Source organism: Tasmannia lanceolata, unplaced genomic scaffold (assembly GCF_043159265.1).
Source record: "Tasmannia lanceolata isolate RefF3 unplaced genomic scaffold, GAP_Taslan_0.1 ptg000015l, whole genome shotgun sequence".
In the NCBI taxonomy this organism is placed as follows: domain Eukaryota; kingdom Viridiplantae; phylum Streptophyta; class Magnoliopsida; order Canellales; family Winteraceae; genus Tasmannia; species Tasmannia lanceolata.
Genome location: NW_027518692.1, coordinates 29202489 through 29221529, shown reverse-complemented (window position 1 = coordinate 29221529; position 19041 = coordinate 29202489). Strand labels below are relative to the sequence as shown.

Here is a 19041-nt window from a genome sequence, read left to right as displayed (position 1 = left end):
TGGCTATACCTTTGGGGTTCTTCTCCTTCTTCTTCTTAACGGCTGGATTTGCCGGATTTGACAGACGAGTGGAGGCGCTGAGGCAGTGAGGCGTGAGAGGGTCTGCAACTTTGCAAAGTAGATGAAGAAAGTAAGAAACTAGGGTTTCTTTTAATTCTTTAGGTGCGATATTAGAAAAGGCTAAACACAAAACCCATGATCGTTTAAGATTATGACAACCGATTGTTGGTGCCAAATCGATTATTGGATTCAAAATTACGTTTCAAGTTGTGTCAAATAATCGGTTTAGCACTCACTATCAGTTGTCGTAAATAATCTTAAATGAACAGGAAAGTGATGAGACTTGACACCCATTTAGATTGCATAATCAGTTTGATTTTGCCAAACCTGGTATCAGACTTTGACATATATGGATAAGAGCTAACGTGGGTGTCATTATCAAAATGAGGATCCTTAAGCAGGTGTCATTATAAAAAAAAAGAGGAGCACAAAGTGGTTGTTATCTTAAAAAAAGAGGAGTCTTGACTTGAGTTAATTTTTCCACAAAATAAAATTAGGCTTAAAAACATGGCCACCTCTGTCCATAATGACTTTGAAAAGGGAAAACATACAATATGACAGAACCTAGGGACAAAATCAAATTTCATAAAAGAGGGTGGAAAGTGATTTTTTGGCCTTTACGAGCATATGAAAAATCTAGGGCCCCAAAATCTAATGATTAGATTTTTCTTAAGGCCCTAATCTATTGATTAGATGCCAAGGCCACTTAATTTATACATTTTTAAGGATATGGCTCATTTCAGCTGTGGCTAAAACAAGAGGGTTTATACTTTGTACTTTGGGATTTGCTAAAGTCCATCGCATAGGGCATTTCGCGGATGGACTGTTGCATGTGAGAGCAGGCCACACGGGCTCACTCTTCAGCAGATTTTGTCCCCATTCATGAGGCGGCTGCTCTCACATGCAACAGCCCAACCCAACCGCGAAATGCCTTCTGCGATGGACGCTAGCAAATCCCATAGCCCAGTAGCAGCCCACTTCATATGATGATCCAAACCGTTCATTTGTTGGACCATAACGGATATAGGTTGTGCTCCAAAAATCATTACCATAGGATAATCCTAACGAGGGTTAGGATTATCCTATGAAAATGATTTTTGGGGCACAACCTATTTACATTATGGCCCAACAAATGGATGGTTTGGATCATCCTATGAAGTGATGAAGTGGACGTATAATACTTTTTAAAGAGGAATAAGATTGTACGCTCGACCGTACCTAACTTTAGGTACGGTAGAGTGCCAAATCACATGGGTCCTCCATTTTTGGTGGGCATCTAAACCATTCATTTGCAAGGCCCCATCATAGATAAGGTGCATACCAAAAATCAGCACCATTGAATCATCCTAACCCCTCCAAAACTGGAGGCCAAAATGGGCAGATTTGTGGACAAACACTGTCTGTCCATTTTGGCCTCCACAAATGGATGGGTTAGGATCATCCTATGGAGCTGATTTTTGGTATGCACCCTATCTATGATGGGGCCTTGCAAATGAATAGTTTAGATGCACACAAAAAATGTGGGACCCATGTGATTTGGCACTCTACCGTACCTAACTTTAGGTACGGTCGAACGTACAATCCTTTTCCTCCTTTTTTAAAGATGTTGAACTAGAATTTGAGGAATGATAGATACAAGGGAACCCTTGCATAAAGAGCCCCAAAAGGGCTCATGATTGAATCCACGTCATCAAATGTAACTGATTTTTCTTTTTCAACCGATTTTAAAATGCAACTGAAAATGGCGTGCATCCGATGAAGAGCCCTTTTGCTGCTCTTTATGCAAGAGCTCCCTTGTATCTATCATTGCTCCTAGAATTTATACGGCGTAAGCCCAAGAACTTCCATCATCCTATGGCGTAAGCAGTGCAGTACTTTTTGAAAAATACTGGACTATACGGGCTTGCACCATATAAAAACTCTACCAACTACAAGAGGGATATTTCATCTAAAATCAAGTTAGAGACAAAGGATGTAAATCCTTGGTTTTGCCCTTTATGTTTAGGTCCCAACTCCAAAAAGACTATAGACAGCCATTTATATCACATAATTACTGTCATCAGAACCCAATGTTATTAAACCTGATATCTAACTATGACCTATAAAAAAAGAGCCAAAGCGGGTGTCATTATCAAAATGAGAATCCTTAAGCAGGTGTCATTATAAAAAATGAGGAGCATAAAGTCGTTGTTATCATAAAAAAGAGTCTTAAAAACATCGCCACCTCTGTCCATTAATGGGCTGAAAAGGAAAAGCATGGTGGAATATGACAAAACCTAGGGACAAAATCAGATTCAATTAAAGGTAGTGGAAAGTGATTTCCTGTCCATTACGAGCGTATGAAAAATCGATTGATTAGATTTTGGGGGGGTCCTAATCTATTGATTAGACGTCAAGATCACCTAATGTAGATACATAATACATTATAAGGATACGGCATATCTCAGCTATGGCTCAAGGGAATTGCTAGAGTCCATCGCAAAAGGCATTTCGCAGCTGGTCTGTCGCATGTCAGACCAGCCAAAAGCTGTTGTCTTCATTCAAGAGTTGGCTGGTCTGGGATGCAATAGACCAGCCGCGAAATGCCTTTTAAAATGGACCCTAGCTAATCCCATGGCGGAAATTGCTAGCGTCCATTGCGAAAGGCATTTCGCGGCTGGTCTGTCAAACAAGAGGGTTTATACTTTATACATTTTATCTTTAGGGATTTGCTAGTAACGTAAATACGTTGTTTCTCAAAGATCATTTCCAATTCCATAGATGATCTCAACCCTTCAATCTCTATAGATCAGAGGCTTGAGATCATCTATGGAAATGATTTTTGGGGCACGACCTAATTACGTTACGGCCCAATTCTCTAATCTATAGATTCCACACTATGCTATTCCTGTATAGATCGTAGGGCTAGGATCATCCAATGAAAATGATTTTTATTTTGTTGGGGGCAATAATTTGTGGCCCATCAAATGGAGGTTTGGATCATCCTGTGGTGTGACCCTTATAGTACTTTATAGAAAACACTGGAAATACGTGCTTACACCGTATAAAATCTCATTTATGGGTACATCCAGTTTACGTTATGGCCCAGACAATGAACGGTTTGGATCATCCTAAGAAGTGGACCCCACAATACCTCTTGACAAGTACTGGACTTCATGCGCATACACCGTATAGAATCTTCCCAAAGAAGAATCTTGGAGTTGGGTCCAGGATAATTTACTCAACGTACTTTTGCCTAACTCTTCGCTCGTCTTTGCTAGGAGTATTGGATTTGGGTTGTGATAAATTCTCACCCCCAGTAGGATGATTCACCCCACTTCACGCCTTTTGACGTCAAAGAACTTGAGATGGGAGCGATTCATCCTAGAGTGGGTGCGAATTTACAATCTCCCTATCACAGAACCCTTCGATCTTCCTAAAACAAGTAGCCTCGGTACTTCTCGTCAGGTACTTTTCTTCCTCACACAATCATCGAAAAATCCAATCGAATAAATTTAAAACCCCTTGATTCTTCCGACATAACTTATATCTTTAAACTTCAGAAAATCACCATAATTCCATTCGAGAACATTACGATCTGAAGAAGAAGAAGAATTTGCTTACAAAATGCTATCTAGAAGCTTCAAAGCCGGGAAATGGTAAAATCTTCATTGATTCTATAAACCCTAGGTTTTTTTTTTTTTTCTCTGTAACAATCAGAATTTCATCATATCTTGCATTAGAATTGTAAATTCTTCAAGTTTTTAATGGAGAACTTGGTTGAATTGCTGGTATTCTTTGTTATTCATTGTTCAATTTTTAGTTTAGTTGTGGGATTATTTGATTGCCTATTGAATTGTTTTTATTTACTTGAATTGGTTGTGGCAACAGCAAGATCTCTTTGAAGCTTGCTGTCGCTCGTATAAAGCTTCTAAAGAACAAAAGGGCAGTCCAATTGAAGCAGATGAAGAGGGATTTGGCTAAGTTGCTTGAGTCAGGCCAGGAGCAGACAGCGATGATTCGAGTTTGTGTTATTTCAATCCAACTATCAAAATTAATTTTTTTTTTTTTTTTTGGTTCTGTTTGATTCATTAGCCTACTTCAACTGGTTTGGGACAAAGGCTTAGTTGAGTTGAGTTGAGTTTTTGATTAAGTTAACTATTACAATTTCTGATTATTATTTTTTTTTTTGAATGCTTGTTGAGCGTTTGAACAGGGTTTGAACCTTGTCGAGATGCATTTAGATTCTTAATCGTAGGGACCACTTGGATACTCGGATTTTAGAATCTTGGATTTCCACAAAATCTTGGATGGGAGACGAAAGAAGAAGGAGACACTTCGTTTCGATTCCCTTTAGAATCTTGGATTTTAAGTAAGAAATCCAGGTTTTAGAAATCTTTACCCCATCTTGAGATTTCTAAAACATGGATGATCTCCTACTCTGTTGCTGACGGAAAGAAAGGCGAGAAAGCAGAAAATGATGGCTGGTCTCCTTCTCTCGTATCCCATCTATGATTTTGAGGAAATCCAAGATTCTAAATTCCACGTATCAAAATGGCCCTGTAGAGTTATTTTCTTTTCTTATATTTGGATTGTAGTTATGAGTACCTAATTTTTCTCTCTGTGCGATTGCGTAATTTAGGATCTTAAAATGTCTTCTCTCTGAATCAAGCATCAGTCCAATGTGAATATGACTATATGAGTAGTTTGTGTCTGAGTGTCACTATGTCGTGATTCTAATGATGACTTCATAGCTGTGTTAGAAAAGCCGCGATTCTGTTATGAAATCAGTGATTTGGTCATTAATCAGTGGATTGAACAGATGTTTGATGCAGAGAAATTGAAAAAAAAAAAAAAACTTATCTAAACTGATAAAAACACCAGTATTCTAGGGCTTATAATCTGATGGCCACGTATTAGGGGATTGCCCCTTGAACAAATGAGAATTGCCCTAATCAGTTTGTTACTTATCTATTAACTTCTTGAACAGTGGGTAGAATCTGAACAACCAATTTTGAAGAGTAGATGTAATTTGAGTTGTTGAATTATTTTCCTCTCCTTTTGACATTAGCTGAATTCTCCTTAGCTTTCCAAGCTGGCTATCTTCAATTATTTAACTTGTAAACCTTGCTATGTCTGGAACCTTCTTCATTTGTTGTATTGCCACATTTGTAAATACAAACAATAATAGTATCCCTGAACCGGTAGGGCAGTAGCATAGGGAGCCTAAGTGCTTGTAGCTCGAGGAAAGTATTGAGTTGGGGTTGGAAGAAGGCCTCCCTGAGCACGCTAGGGGGCCACCTTGTGCTAATCGAGCAAGGTAGGCACCTGGTCATGGTACCCTAAAAATGATGAAGCTGTTGCAGATATAGGTGCTGCTACTGTTGATACTAACGAAATCTTGGTTGCAACCTGGACGATGTCCATGACTTCAACCATGACCATCATCCAAAAGAATTGTATTGAACAAGTAGAGCACCTCAAAGGTGTTATGAGATGCATGGGTGGTCGTGGGAGGCTTGAATGAGTTCCCTTAAGTCTTGGTGGCAGATATCATGCTATCAGGTCCAAAGACAGAACCTGAATCTTAGGATACATTGGAAAGATAGGCCTAGTCCTTATAGATGTGGTGATGATAGTACAGTGTATAATCATCACCAAGTCCCTGATCTGTATATCACATTTTATCAGTGTCATTGATCAGATTTTGGATGTTGCAAACTAATCCAACAAAGTCTTCGCCTTTGCAACTGGATTTTCTACTAGATTTGAATTTTAGCTAATTGATGGTCCGAATGTTGCTAGAAATTCTTGCAGTGAAAATTACAGACAGATGTGTTTTCTTTCTGCTTTTGGTTGGAAACCTTCCAACAACTATCTTAGAGGATTTCGAGTTGGGTTACAAGCATGGTTTTAAATTTCATCCAAAATCCGAAATCCGAAATTTCGGATTTTGGTTGGGACCGAAACCAAAATTCGGATTTCTCGAGAAATTCAATTTTTTTTAAAAAAAAATTGTATTTTTCTGAAATTTCGGCCAAAATTTGGTAAATAATAAAATACTGCTTTTTTTTTTGGTACCAGATTTTTGCCAAAATTTCAGTTTGTCCATGGTTGCAAGTTATGTTTTTATTTTTAAAAATTTCGAATTAATGAATTTTGGTGTGTTTATGTTTATTGCTTTGTAATTTTCTAGTTTGAATGAATGAATATTTGTATTTGTTCTTTGTCAATTTTTCATCACTTCATGATAGACTGCTTTTATATATATTTTGGAAGACATTTATTTTTTAATTTAATTAATATATTTGAATCCATGAATCTTGTTTTTTTCTGACTCACTGATTCCGATCCGACACTCGTGCCCGGATTCATGAAACATAGATTAAAATGGATCCATTTTTCCCTTTTCTTTTGTGATTGTGCGTGAGGCTTTAAGCATATTGTTTTCAGGAGAGAAAAGATTGGATATTATTGAAGGATTTAAGTTGATGGAAGGACTTTGATGTGCATATTGAACTGTTTTGAGCTAGCATCCAATTTGAGCGTATACTAAGTGCATTGGTGGGGGTTAATATTGAAGGCGAGAGGGTAGTGGCTTTGGCAGAAGAGAGAAAAATCTTTGGACGTTTTCTCCTTCCCAATTCCTCTTTCCCAAATTCTCTCTCAAGTTCTCTCCTTTGAAAAGTTCCTCACTCCTTCTAGCTTGGATCAAGAAAGAAAGAATTGTTCTTCCAAATCCTTTGTGTTCGTGCGATCAGAGGGAGCCATTACTCCAACTTTTGGGGCGTTTGTGCTTGTTGGCTATGACAACAACCTCCATGGTAGCAATGGCTATTGGTGAGTCCATGTTGAGGCATATTTGTTGTACATCCTTTCGATCTATGATTTTAATGGCTTGTGTTACTAGAAATCAATTTGTTCGTAATTTCTGGCAGATCTTGGAGCTGCTATGCTAGGATGTTACAGTTCATCATGGTCTCTGTCTTCTTTGTAGAATTTGCATTTCGGCTAGTCGGTTGCTTGCAATCTTCCAATCATTCAACTCTTTGAACCAAATGTTTAAAAATCTTGTTTACTCAATCATTGACTCGGTTGTGTCAACCTGGTTTGGCCTGATCAAGTCAATTAAAAACTCAGAAAAACTGATCAAGAAAATGATACACTTGGCCTATTGAAGAAAAATTCATTAGTACCATCTATGGAAAACCATTGACTTGAATGAATCGAGTAGCTAGGGCCACAGGAGGAGTAATTCTATGTCTGAGTCTGGGTCTTCGAAGCTTAAACACTGGTTTGAAGTTTGATCTTGCCAACACTAGTATTTGTATTATATAATATTTATGATGTTCAATGGTTTCTGTTGATCTTACTTGGATTAAATGGGTTGTGTTTGTATTTAACTATTATATTCTACTTTATGAAAAATAAATTCCTTTAAAAAAAGAAGTATTCTACATTATGAAACTCAACACCCACAAATTCTTGCAAAATCTTTATGTTTGAACAGTTTGAAAATCAGGATTACATCCTATAGTTATAATGAATTTAGATCCCGGCAACCACCTTTGCGTCTTTTTTCCATATACTTCACATTATTTGCAAGTGTTGTAATTTGTGCTAACCAACGTTCAAACCCACATCTTAACTCGGAACTTGGTCAAGTTAGCAGTTTTGGCCCTAATTGAGCACCTGTCTATAAACAATGGGTGAGCTCTTAACAACTTCTCAAGTTGTTGATCACTTGGTCTAGTAAATGGAAGAATCCTACTTTTATCTATAGTTTTCCAACATTTCTTAGATTTTCAATGATTCTTTGAATCAATGTGTAGTTATTTACCTTGGCCTTCGAGTGAGTTGCTTCTGAAATACTACTGTCTAATCACTGTTAGAGTGTTAGCAACCCTTGTTTATACATATAGATATTACTTCCTACTATAACTGTTGTGCCCATTCCTGTGCATAGATAGGGGTTATAAATAGATTTGGTACAGAGCTGTTTGCTTGAATGTTTTTATTCAAATTTTTCATACATATTCTAGCTCATGTGCTTTCACTATAGGAGTAACTAGTCACTATGGGAGTACTTGAGATATTGGTACCATCTATTTTGGTATGTTCCATTTTTTGTAATTGGTCGCTTTAAGGATGAACTATAAACATCTAATATCTAAAGGAAGTGCTTGCCTTGGTATTTAATTGAGCCTACATTGCAGAATTGATGCTGTCCCCATCGGTGCATGTGATCAAGTTTTTCTTTGCATTTCAGGTTGAACATGTAGTAAGGGAAGAGAAGACACTGGCAGCTTATGATTTCATTGAAATATATTGTGAACTCATTGTAGCCCACTTGCCAATTATGGAATCACAAAAGTATGTATATGTGTGATTTTGATTTTTATATTGCATTTATATTTTCTGATCTTGATATTGTCGGCTTTTGTTGAGATCCATTTACAATAAATCTGTAAATATGTTCCTTCATATTTCTATGTAGTTTTTTTTCCCTGTAGTTGAGCCGATTCTTCATTCCATTTGGTTTGAAAACCGGGACTTGCTAATGAAAAGCGTAATGGACTTATTTGTTTGGGCAGTTTTAAATCAGAAATCCTGTTCTTATATAATCTGTGTGAGAAATTCACAATCAAGGTTTAGGGACTTAGAACTTGACTGACTCGATGAATGTCTGAGGGTAAAACAACTTTAGATTTATCTTTAAAAAAAAAAAAACTTTAGATTTAGTTGAGTCCTTGATTTAGCCGATCACATTATTCAGAATTTTGCTCTAAATAAGTGAATTTTTTTGACAAATATAAAAGAGATTTTTAACAAAATAATTATTTTTAAAAAAAAGTCAAGAATCAAATTACATATATTGCTTTCAGCTTTTCAGTTTTCAGTTAGAAAATAAAGTTTGAGTACTACAAAATCTCGAATACAAATTAGGAGCTTCAGGTAGCAGAGAAGGAACTTTAGGGGGTCCTGGAAGAAGTGCAGGAGCACCTGTAACCCCAGGAGGAGAAGGAAGGTGGGATGTGGTCGAAGTAGAAGAGGGAGAAGATATAAAGGGCAGCAACCCAGAGAAAGGAAGGCAGGATGGGAGATTGGAAATGCTTCATATGTGTTTTCGGCAACTTTAAGAGGACAGTAGAATGTTGGAGATGCAAAAAACTCTGGTCACCACATGACCAGCCCGCACATCTAGGAGGATAAAATGTACAAAAATTGAAATACATCCTAGCAAAAACAAAAATAAACCTAATCTAGAAAGTCTCATGTAAATGCTTCATGTAACATAAAGAATAACATGGCTCTCAACTAGGCTGGATCTCATCATTATCTAAGGTCAGATGTGATTTGATGCGGGTAATACCAAGGTAATGAAGGCAAACTCACATATGCCATATACTCATAACACTTTGAAAAAGAAAAGGAGTAAAGGACAAAAAAGATGTAGGATTCTTCATTGCCACCAGCTTTATCTGCTCCTTTATTGATCTTTGTCATCTTTCCCATCTTAGGCCTAGATCATAACATTCGCCATCACCGGACCAAATGGTGTCCTACCACATCAGAGGTCAATCTTTCGCTCCTTTTTCAAATCCCTTCTATTTTGGGTTAATTTTCTCTCTTACCCATTTACAACTTCTCAGGTCTCCCCATTTATTTTCTCTTGTATCATATCATTTCTTTCAATCTGCTAGTAGAAGGTTTTGCAAACATAATCAGCTACCTGGTTCTCTCCGGACTCGCCATGGGTATGGAACCCATTTCTTCCTAGGCATAGTTTTTTTTTTTAATATTTTTTTTGGTAATTTTAATGTGATTTCTAGAGTTCTGCTGAAGCTATCTTGCCAATGCTTTTGTATGCTAGTTTAACTACAAGTGTCGAAACAAATGAAAAAACAATGAAATGAACAAAATGTAATAGTTATAGACTAACACAACCCCATAAGTGATACAACATAAGGTAGTGTGTACAGTTATACAAAAGTAATACAGTACTATTGTTAATTTTACATTGATGGCACATTGAACAAAAATACAAGGAGAAAAAAAAATAAAAATAAATTAATAGTAAAAAAAAGAGTACGAACAAAGAAAACAATTGAAAGTAATTATAATGAAGTGCATCGGTAATTGAGAATAACGGAAGAATAAGAAATGAAGAGAAAAATAAAGAGCAAGCACATGTTTTCAGACATGATCTTGGTCAATGAACGTCAAATATCAAACATAAAAGATTAATACGAAATACGTTAATATAATAAAACAACACAAAGCATGGTCTAGTTAGTAAATTTAATAGGTGTGTGGATTAGACTAAAAAATATATAGATCAAGCTCAACGATAGATAAAAGTCAACTTATATTAAATGAAAACAAATATGAAATTATAAAAATGAAAAAAATATTAAAAATAAATAAATGAAGGGAAATAAAGCAAATAGATACACAAATTCATAGATTTAGTCTCAAAAACTTGCAAAAGCATCAAACATTGAATCAAAGAACCAAACATATATCAACAAATGTAAATCAGTAGTAAAAAAAGGGAAAAAGAAAAAGAAATCCCCAATAAGCTTCTAATCTCTTCAAATCTTACAGAAAAGTGCATTTTCACATGATTATCCATGTTTTTTATGATCTGCAACTAATCCTTGATGGTGGAGGAGGGTGTTAACCTTGAGTGACCTATTAAAATGTTTTCAGGTAGTTGACTAAGAGACCGCACGAAGTTGTTTTTCCTAAAAAGAGTTGGGCTAGCACCCAGGTAAATAACGAACGAGATGAATACCGAGGTTAAACGAGCATCCCACACCCGAAAGGTGCCCCACATTGGTCTTCCCTGAAACCCTCCAGTAACTAAGGTCAGCAACGCATAAAAAGCACCCATTTCTGTACCGGTTCCGGAAGAGCGAATAAAAAGGGGATGTTTTGTTGATTTACTGCACTACCCTGCAGGGTTCTTTATGGCGTCCCTTCCAAAAAAAGAGATTTACAATAGAGTACGGAGTGGTTGCAGCCAAGACTTTTGAGGGTGCTATCGTCAAAGGGTTTCTCTGGATGAGTAGCCGAATGTATCAAGACAGGTGCAGGTTTGTTCTCTAGGAGACGTAATGAAACACTCGTCCCACCCACTACCTAGTGATGCCTCTACCTGATCTGAAGCCGTGGGACGAACTCACTTGAATGAAATGAAGAGACCAAGCAAGCTCCAACCAGGCCCCCAAAAGGGGCAGGGGAGGTGAGACAGAAGCTCGGAAGGTCAGCCCTCATGCCTAAAAACCTAGATTGTTAAGAAGCAGCTGGAAGGAGAAGCGAGAGGAGCGGAAAGGGAAGGGGAGGGGGCTACCATAAGAACAGCAGTTTAAACAGCTCGTAGTCTCTGAATGATGAGAACCAACTATGTAGCACCTACATCGATAATTCAAGTGTTGTATACATCATTAGTCCGATCCTTTGTAGGAACTAACCGTAATAACGAACTTGCAAAATGGATCCGTTTATCATAAAGAGATACGTTGTTCCTAACTCTCCATAGGGATGGTGCGCAGGACCTCCATAGCCCAATCATGAACGGGTTTTAGCATCCATTGTTTGACTAAGTTTCCAATGACGAACAACCGAAGTTTGCCTCCGCCGGCCTTTATGAGATCCTAACAACGTCATGGCATGCTCTATTATCTCTTAACCTAGCTATGTTAGGTTCTTTAACCATTGTTGTAGCTCACCATATGTATTCCGCATTCCATCTCTATTGAATTTCCTTGTTGCTCGTGGAGTTCTCACAACGACACTCAAAGGACTATCCTTTAAGGGCTCGTTCCGTGCTTATGAGCGAGTGGAGTTGCACTCCACCCATCACCAGTGGGCCTATATTCCCCTCTACTGATCCCTTCCTTTCCGATTGCTAATTCGGCGATTGAAATTGTCCAAGAGGGGGAGACAGTCGCAAGTGGATTCGATTTCTTACCTCAAATAGAGAAAATCCCCAGCTCCATGAAACATACAAAAATTTGTGTTTTTGATGATTGATTCTATCAATTTTTAGTAGTGGGATTTGCTCATATTACATTTTTTTATGGCACAGGGTATCCCCCATCCCCTTCTTCATGAAAATTTTCTAAAGAATCATTAGCCGACCCCAACTAGTTTGGGACAAAGGCTTAGTTGAGTTGAGGGTATCCCCCACCCCATTTTAGGGTGGGACTAATCCCTATGGATGCGCGCAATCACCTAAACATTGCTCATATTACATTTGATCACTAAGAAAAAAATGGCAAAAAGGTGGAAAAGGGTTTCGGTTTGCATTTGTAAGAAAACACAGAACCCCTAAAAATCATCTGTTACGAGACCAATATGGTTGCTTCAAGCTTTGGTTAATAAATTTTAGTATAAAATGTCGGTTGGGTTGGCAAATCTGCTTTCTATTGAGTGCTCGCATGTCTTCTCTTCAGGAACTGTCCCATTGACTTGAAGGACGCGATATCCAGTGTAATATTTGCTTCTCCAAGATGTGCGGACATACCAGAACTCATGGAAGCTCGCAAGCATTTCCTTGCAAAGTATGGGAAAGAATTTATTGCTGCCGCTCTTGAACTTCGACCTGACAGCGGTGTTAACCATACGGTTAGTAACATTATGCAACTTTCTATTTCAATTAAAATTTGTCAAGTGTTCAAGGAAGTTAACTTTTGACAGCTAGTTAGAGGTTTAAAATTAACTTGTTTTTATTTTGTTGTGATTTCACAATGTTATGTTGCAGATCATTGAGAAGCTTTCTGCAAAGGCACCTGATGGTGAAACAAAAATCAAGATTTTGACTGCGATTGCCCAAGAACATAATGTCAAATGGGACCCTCCTGGAGCGCTCACGGAGCCTTCTGAGGACTTGCTGGTAAAAGATTTAAGTTACGATTTCAACTTTTTATTTCTTGGAATCCTGATAGAATGATAGGTTGATCTAAGCTTCTAACTCTCATTGAGCAGAATGGACCAAGTAAATTTACGAGCGCCAGTAAAATGTCTGTGGAATCTCCTAGTGTCCAGTTCCAACCTCCCCATAGCCCAAAGCGCCAACCTTCTACGAAATTCTCTGATTATGATGTACGTAGATCATCACCAAGTTCTGACACCTTTCATTCTGTAAACACAAATACGCATACTACCTCCATTGCTACCACTTCTCGTCCTGAACAGAGAGTTTCAGGTATGGAATCATGAATTGCAATCTTTACTGGTGTTTCTTTTATGACCATATGTGTTGCATGGATTCGGATTCGAGTGTTAGGATCTAACACGGATTCAAGGTGTCAGACTCGGAAAACCCTAAAAACTAGTATTCATGGATTCAGTAATTTTTATTAAATAAAATTTAAAAAATTAACTATATAATTGTGAAAATAATTGAGGGCAGAGTGTCGAGGCGTTAGGGTTTTTATTAAGAGAGTAGAAGATGAAGGGGGAAGGAGGTTGATGTTCAAGGGTGGACGATTATGGCGCTAGGGTTTTTATTTAGAGGACGGGTTGTGCTTTTATATATATATAAAAAAAAGTCAAGAAGAAAACGCGTCTAAAGGAAAACTATAAAGGATTCACATTTTAAAAGAGACCACGATGTCTTGGTTTCTCCCGAAAAAAAAGCACAATTCGTGCGGGACAAGGCTACTACAAGAATCCAGGTGTCCCACATGAATCCATATCCGATTCACGTGTCGAGTTGTGTCGACACGGATTTGGCATAGGGGGCAAAGAGTCAATGCAACATAGATGACCATTTGTTCCATTTTTGGAATCTACTGGAAGAATGCCCTTAATATCCCTGATCCATACAAGATTGCACTTGTTTCATGTTTTATGCAGAAAGTAGAACTGAATGGGGAGAGTTTAGAGATTCATTTTCTGAGGGTGAGAATACTTATTTGAATAGGCAGAACTGGAATATGGAATTCAAGGACGCCACTTCTGCCGCACAGGCAGCTGCTGAATCTGCAGAGATAGCAAGTTTCGCTGCTAGGGCTGCTGCTGAACTCTCAAGACAGAACTCTACAGGAAGTGTCAAGAGATCTAGTAGGTCTTTTTCCTCTCAGTCCAATTTAAGTTCCATTGCTAATGACACATCAGTGGCCAATCTCCAAAACATAGACAGATTTTCTCGAAAAAATTCGTCTGAGGTCGAAACCATCAACCTAAACCATCAGAGAAATAATGGGAAGGGTGATTTTCATGGTGAACGGAGCATCAAAAAACAATCTAGCTGGCCTGCCTCTTCTCACACCAGTGCGAGTTCTGTCAATTATGATGATGTTTCCTATCCAACCAGAAAATATGAAAATGATGCTACTGGGAATTTCTCAATTGGTACTGAGCAAGGCAAAACTCAAGCAGGGACTAAGGAATCTAGTTTCAGTAATTATCCTGTTGCAGTTTTTGATGAACCAGATTCAGATAGTGAGGGTTATTTGGATATAGGGAGTCATAATAATGGGAAACACTCAGATTCTTATTTTCCAACTCAAGGAATAAATTTATCTTCTCGTCTCTCATCAAACATAGATCCTTGGAGTTCCAAACAACAAAGAAGTGGGTCTCTTCTGAGAGACAGCTCCAGTGTACCCCTACATTTTGTCACAAAGGCCCAGCCCCCCGCTCAGTTTCCTGAAACCTTGAAAATAGGTAAAGATACGAGATTTTCAAATGACTTGGGCCATGAAAGTGGGAATGGATTGAGTCATGAAAGTGAGCGTGAGTTGAACTTTGAAAGCTTGAGAGGTGGTCTCAGGAACAAGAGTTTCAGTCATCTACCTTACATAAGGGGGCCGTCTGGTGATACTTCACTTCCATCCATACAACAAACAGTGGGCAAAACTCCCAACATCATTGAGAAACCAGTTTTCCCCTTGGAGAAGACCTCGGCACAATCCAAAGCTCACGGTCGGGATTTGTACAGTCAGAAATCACATTTAAAAGGTCATAAGGAATTGAGCTCAAGCAACTCAAAAACTTATTTTGATTCAGATAGTGATGATGGTGACGAGTTACAGTCACGCCAAAATATTGGTAATCAGGAGTTTTACAATCAGAAACCGTATATAAATGTTCACAAGGAATTGAGCTCAAAAAACCTAAAAACTTATTTTGAGCCTGATAATGATGTTGACGAATCACAAAACATTATTGGCAGTAAAGGCTTTCGAGGTGGCATGTCTCGCAGGGCAAGGGATTCTCCTTCCGAGACTCCAACAGGTAGCTTTTCAAGAGTTTCTGGTTGTTCAGAAGCATCAAATGCCCATGATTTTGGTGTGGGAAGCAAAACCTCTGCACCAAGCTCCTTTTCCAAGCCTGTAACCCAGAAAGTAATCTTAAGAAATAAAGAGAATTCAATGTCTTCAGCAGTTGCACAACCATCTAAGCCTCTGCCGCAGACTGGAATTTCACTACCAAAAGAGACTGTTAAGTCATCTGAACCAAGTTCAGCAGTTGAGCACCCATCTATGCGGAAGCCCAACACTGTGATATCAGGAACAAGTGAAAGTCCAAAGCCATCTAGTGGGGTTTCAACATCAAGAGAGAACTCGCTCAAACGTTTGAGCCATGTTCACCCGAAACTTCCCGACTATGACACCCTGAGTGCTCACATGGAGTCGCTCCGAACAAATCGACGCTAGCGCTTGCTGCCAGTACTACTTTTTTTTATACTTGCGTATGCTTTTTGAGCATATTGTAATAATCAGATGATTTATCTGAGGATTGAAAACCATAGGTTGATATGTAACATAGTCTTTCGAGTTTTAAGATTATGTGATTGAATTGATGTTTAAATTACCCATCACATCTTCACATGCTTACAAATGTTTAACATTTGGATATTTAATTCGAGATTTGTAACTAATATTTGAGTTTTGAGTTGTTTTTTTTTTAATTACATCGTTTTATAATACACTTTGATTATTTTTCTTTTCCATTATTTATCTCATTTACATTTACTGCGTTTTACTTAAATCATGATCGCCGTGTAACTTTTTCGCTCAGTGTTTCCTTTTCTTTCTAAATATGCCTGTCTGATAGAGTAGCTATTCGAGTCGACATACTTTCTGTTTAGAGGATAATTTTCTCAGTCACGCCATGTATTCATTGGGCAGGTGTTTTGGATATTCTCAGTTACACTGTAAAGAGAATTCTTGGTTGTTTAGCTGTTTGCAGTTTTTAATCCAATATACATTTTTGAGACCTTCCTAAACATATCATCCAATCTGAATAGATGGAGTTTCATATAAACTGAAATGATGAAAATGTCCCTGTAAGTGACTCTTTTGCACCTTTTCTCCAAACTACACTGACTGCACTGTCAAAGTATGAGCATGACAGCCATAACCATGGCATTTCAATCAGTTCATAAAAGCTTCGAGATCTCCAGATGAACCACTCCTGAAATGATCCAACAGGTAGTGGAAATAACAAAAAAAAATAACACGTAGAAATGATCGAGAGTGCCCTTGAAATTCTCAGCAAATTTCAAGTTTTTTTTTCCACGCATAATCAAACAATGAAAAAACAGGAAATTCTAGAAAAGTTTTTCCTTTCCAAACTTTTCCAGAAAATTTCTGCAATCAAAACAGGACATCAAACTCAGCTAACAATTTAAGAAGTCTAGCCTTTCTACCCACCTTTGTATGAGCCCCAATTTTCTGAGTGTAAGTTGGTCACTTTGGAGGAAGGCCTTTTGCAGAACCTTGTAATTTCAATTGAAAGTCTTAAATCAAATTTCAATTGAAGTCTCACCGTTTCAAATTAAAGTGGTCCCACCTCTCCAAGAGAAGTGGGTGGGCCCTTGTGTTTTAATTTTATTTGATCTTCTTAATTTTATTTTGTGGTGGTGGTGGCAAAGAGGAAAGAGCAAGCAATCTCAATGTCAAAAGACTCAAAACTAGGTGTTTTTAGTGTACCATTTAAGTGTATTGAGTGGGAATGTGGGATACATCATCATACAAGGAATCAATTCCATGCAGAAGTTGAGTGGTGGAGAGTAGATTGTTGATAAAGAAGAAAAAAGAGTGATGAATAGAAGAGGAACATCTCTCTTCCCACATAATCAGTGATGAAGAAAAGAGATGATGATATTTCCCCCCGTTATGTTTGTTTTTTTCCTGAAAATGGAATAAAAGAGAACCGATAAAAGGTGGAATGGCAGCCGAAACGACAATCTAGAAGGGTTGGAAATGCCGGAAGGGGGTTGAAATGTCATTTGAAGGCATCAGACTGATGATGAGAGGATGTGTGGATTATCTCATTGTGCAGGGCGATTCTCTTAACGTAATTAGGTGGCTAGATGGGACGCACCCCCCCCCTCTGGACTTTTCTAGTAGGTGAGCAACTCAGGTCGGGTTCAACCTGAAAAAAAATCGGGTCGGGTTTGGGCAACCCGACCTGAGTGAAACCCAATGTTTCTTTTAAGCTTAAAAACTCGGGTTCGGGTTGATTTAAAAAAAAAAAGGTTCCCTCAGGTCCTGTCGGGGTCGGGTTGGAAAAATGGCTCCTCAGGTAGGGAGTTGGCCTCAACCCAACCCAAGTTGCACCCCTAGTTTCTAGAGATGTTTGATGCGATTATGGATTCTGTGGAGGGTCTTTGGATTCTGTAGAGGGTCTTTCAGTTCAGTTTCAGCATAAGACAGATAGGCTTGCTAGGGATGGAGTCCATCGGCCTGTGTTGGAGATTTTTTATTTTTTGCCTCCTTGCCTATTATTGTACAATGTTTACTTGCCTTCTTGTTGTTCTAAAGATTTTCTAGAGGGGATGCCACGTCGGATTGAATGCCGGATGGGGGAGGTGTCCACGTGGGCGTGAACAGTGAAACCCCCATCTAGCTATATTATAATAAATAAAAAATCTGGGCAATTTGAAGTATTCTATTTGCAAAAATAAAAGGAAGTAAGAAGTCTTGCTCCGGCCCCTCTGGTGATCTTTTTAGGTCGATTTTTAAAGGTCGCTCCCTCCGGCCCCTCCGGCGGGAAGGCAAGGGCCCAAGCCCTTCTCGTCTCTCTTTTTACCAGTAAGTCTTGCTGTTTATGCTTAATGGATCGCTTACCCCCTGACCCTGGAAAGAGGGTCTCTTCTCCGGGAGAATCCGATGAGTGATGTTGGGGGCCATTGCAACCGAACCCAGATCTGGTTTTCTTCCAGCACATTGACGCTCTGAAAAAAGCCATTAAGAGCGAGAAAGAATATTGGCCAGATTCCACCATCTCCTCTAGCGTCTCATTCGCTGGAAAAACCCCTTCCCTTATTCCAGAGAACTCCTTTGAATCCAGGAACTCTGACATTCCAGAACCAACCCATTTCAAAAAAGGCTCTCGTCTGCATAAATTTTTTCCTAAACCATCCCTGGCCAAGCCTCAATCCAAAAAGATTGCAAAAACTGCTCCTACCTCTTCAAGGCCCACATCTTCAAACCCTCATCAACCGCTTAAACCTGCCCCTCTCCCTCCAACCTTTGACCTCTTCCTCCCAGCTAGGTCGATGGCTGGAGATGGAATCCCAGAGAACACCCCTATTTTAGATAACTCTAACTCTCCTCTTAACCCTAACTCTCCTCTTAACCCAGTTTCCAGATTTGGGAGTCCAACCCTGGTTGATTATTCTTCCCTGGATCCTATTCTTGATCCATCTATTGATGTACCATCTATCGACAGATCTTCCCCACTCACCTTCCCCAGCCCCACCCCCAACCTAAATCAAAAACTCATCGAGGCGGCAAAAATTGAAAAGCTCAAAAGATGTGCGGGAAACTCAGATGCCCTTGGCCCATCGAGAAACTTGAATACCTTCTCTTCCCCTGGTATCTATTCCCGCCCTTTGGAAGCTTCAGAAACTGACTTCCTGCCAATTCTATTGGACCATGAAGAAGGCTCTGGTAATCCTACAAATCATCCATGGAGAAATCCCTTCTCTTCGAAAAACCAGCTTGAGAATGAAAATCCAACCCAGTCGAAACTGAAACT

The 19041-nt window shown here is 38.7% G+C and overlaps 1 protein-coding gene across 2 annotated transcripts; it reads left to right on the top strand.

Moving 5' to 3' along the window:
* The first annotated feature begins 3372 nt into the window (after positions 1 to 3372).
* LOC143846152 (uncharacterized) lies at positions 3373 to 15869 on the top strand. 2 transcript variants are annotated; one of them, XM_077354568.1, is made up of 8 exons: positions 3373 to 3507; positions 3603 to 3698; positions 3931 to 4063; positions 8309 to 8412; positions 12501 to 12672; positions 12809 to 12940; positions 13033 to 13252; positions 13906 to 15869. In XM_077354568.1, exons 2-8 carry the CDS (start codon positions 3667 to 3669, stop codon positions 15708 to 15710), a joined length of 2598 nt encoding a protein of 865 aa, XP_077210683.1. In that variant the 5' UTR covers positions 3373 to 3507; positions 3603 to 3666; the 3' UTR covers positions 15711 to 15869. The 2 variants fall into 2 exon arrangements, with proteins under 2 accessions (XP_077210683.1, XP_077210684.1); XM_077354569.1 differs by lacking the exons at positions 3373 to 3507; positions 3603 to 3698 and adding an exon at positions 6493 to 6879 and having other exon boundaries at positions 3930 to 4063.
* Positions 15870 to 19041: the final 3172 nt, after the last annotated feature.